This window comes from Pygoscelis adeliae, unplaced genomic scaffold, assembly GCF_000699105.1.
Source record: "Pygoscelis adeliae isolate BGI_AS28 unplaced genomic scaffold, ASM69910v1 Scaffold766, whole genome shotgun sequence".
Classification (NCBI taxonomy): Eukaryota; Metazoa; Chordata; class Aves; order Sphenisciformes; family Spheniscidae; genus Pygoscelis; species Pygoscelis adeliae.
In genome coordinates this window covers 10,619-12,054 of record NW_008825008.1, presented here as the reverse complement: position 1 = coordinate 12,054, position 1,436 = coordinate 10,619, and the positions used below count along the sequence as shown (strand labels likewise).

Sequence of the window (1,436 nt, the reverse complement as noted above, 5' to 3'; positions counted from 1 at the left end):
TGGTGGTGGTGCCGCTGGGCTGGGGCCATGCTCTGCCCTGCGGCCGGGCAGGGCTGTGCGTTGGGGCAGGAGGAGAGGTCGGTTTTCCTGCCTTTCCCTTCCTGCCTGTCCCTGGGCCTCGGTTGCCACAGACTGACTCTGTCTCCTCCTTTCTCTCCTGCTGCGCTCAGTGGAGGATCGTGAGGATGAGCTTGTTAAAAAGCCCAGGTAAGGGGAGCGTGTGCCAGGGCGGCAGCAGGAGCTATGGGGCTGCATGTCTTGGGCAGGACTCGGCACTGCTGGCTCTGAGCTGGGGAGGCTGAGCTGCACCTTGGCCTCTTGGGCAAACGGGTTCTGGAGGAGGCTGGAGACACTGGCAAAACCTGGTTGTGGGTTTTGGGAGGTGCTGGGCAGTGCCTGGACCTCGAGTACAAGGGCCCATGAGCCTGGCGGGGGCTGTCGGGTGGCTGGGCAGAGCTGGGCAAGTGCCACCAGCTGCTTTGCCCTTGCCCTCGCTGCTTGCGGTGACTCCGGGGAAGTTCTTTGCCCTGTGGCTGTTTCTTCTCTCCTCTCCTCCTTCTCTGTCCTCTCCCTCTCGCCAGAGCCGAGCTGTTGGCCGAGCTGCAGAGGCTGCCCTGTGCTTGCCCCACGACGGGCACCACCAGTGCTCAGCCACTGCTCTGACCGTCCCCTCAGGAGGGTACTGTCTGGGCACCCGCCTGCCAGGCAGGCTGTTGCCAAACAAAGTTTCCTTATGGTGGGTTGTCCCTGTGCCAAGGTGCTGGGCAGGACCCCCTGGGCACTGCTGGCACTGAGCTGGGGAGGCCAAGCTGCACCGAGGAGTCCCGGACACAGTGGGTAGGGGCAGCTGGTGGCACTGGCAACACTTTGCTGGGGGTGTTGGGAAGTGCTGGGCAGCGCCTGGACCTGGGGCACAATGTCCCGCGGGGCTGTGAGGTGGCTGCAGGGCTGGTCTGGAGTGAATGCTGCTGGCATCTTCGTGGGGCTGGGGGTGCGTACGGGAGGGATGCACTGAGCAATGGGTCAAGCATTGGCTGTTGTGCCGCCGTTTTTTCTGATGCTCAGGTCCAGCTGGGGCACGGGGGAGCAGTGGTGAGTGCTGGGGTCTGGCGAGGGGGTTGGTGTGAGCGAAGGGTGCCTTTGGGAGTGCTTCCCTGTGTCAAAGCAGGGTTCATGCTTGGTGTCGGCTGAGTGCCTGCCCTCTGTCACATGCAGCCAGTCCCCGCAGCCTCTGGAGTCCCCCAACACCCCCGTGTGCAACCCTGGGAAGCTGCAGCTGATAGAAGATGCTGAGGACTGGCAGCCCCGTACCGGGCCCTCCCAGTCCCGCTCCTTCCGCAAACTGGCCCGGCTGACGGGCACAGACGGCAGTAAGTTCCCGCAGGGCTCAGAGCTGCCCGGCTGTGGAGGGGTGCCCAGCTTTGATGGGGCAACTG

At 64.3% G+C, this 1,436-nt stretch overlaps 1 protein-coding gene across 1 annotated transcript in view; it reads left to right on the top strand.

Moving 5' to 3' along the window:
• PDLIM7 (PDZ and LIM domain 7 (enigma)) overlaps positions 1 to 1,436 on the top strand; it is a gene marked incomplete at its 3' end in the record, with an annotated part of 12,905 nt that overhangs the window by 8,317 nt on the left and 3,152 nt on the right. The window contains exon 6 of the mRNA XM_009326223.1: positions 1,169 to 1,370. Within this exon, the coding sequence (XP_009324498.1) occupies positions 1,169 to 1,370 (202 nt within the window). The remainder of the gene's footprint in view (positions 1 to 1,168; positions 1,371 to 1,436) is intronic.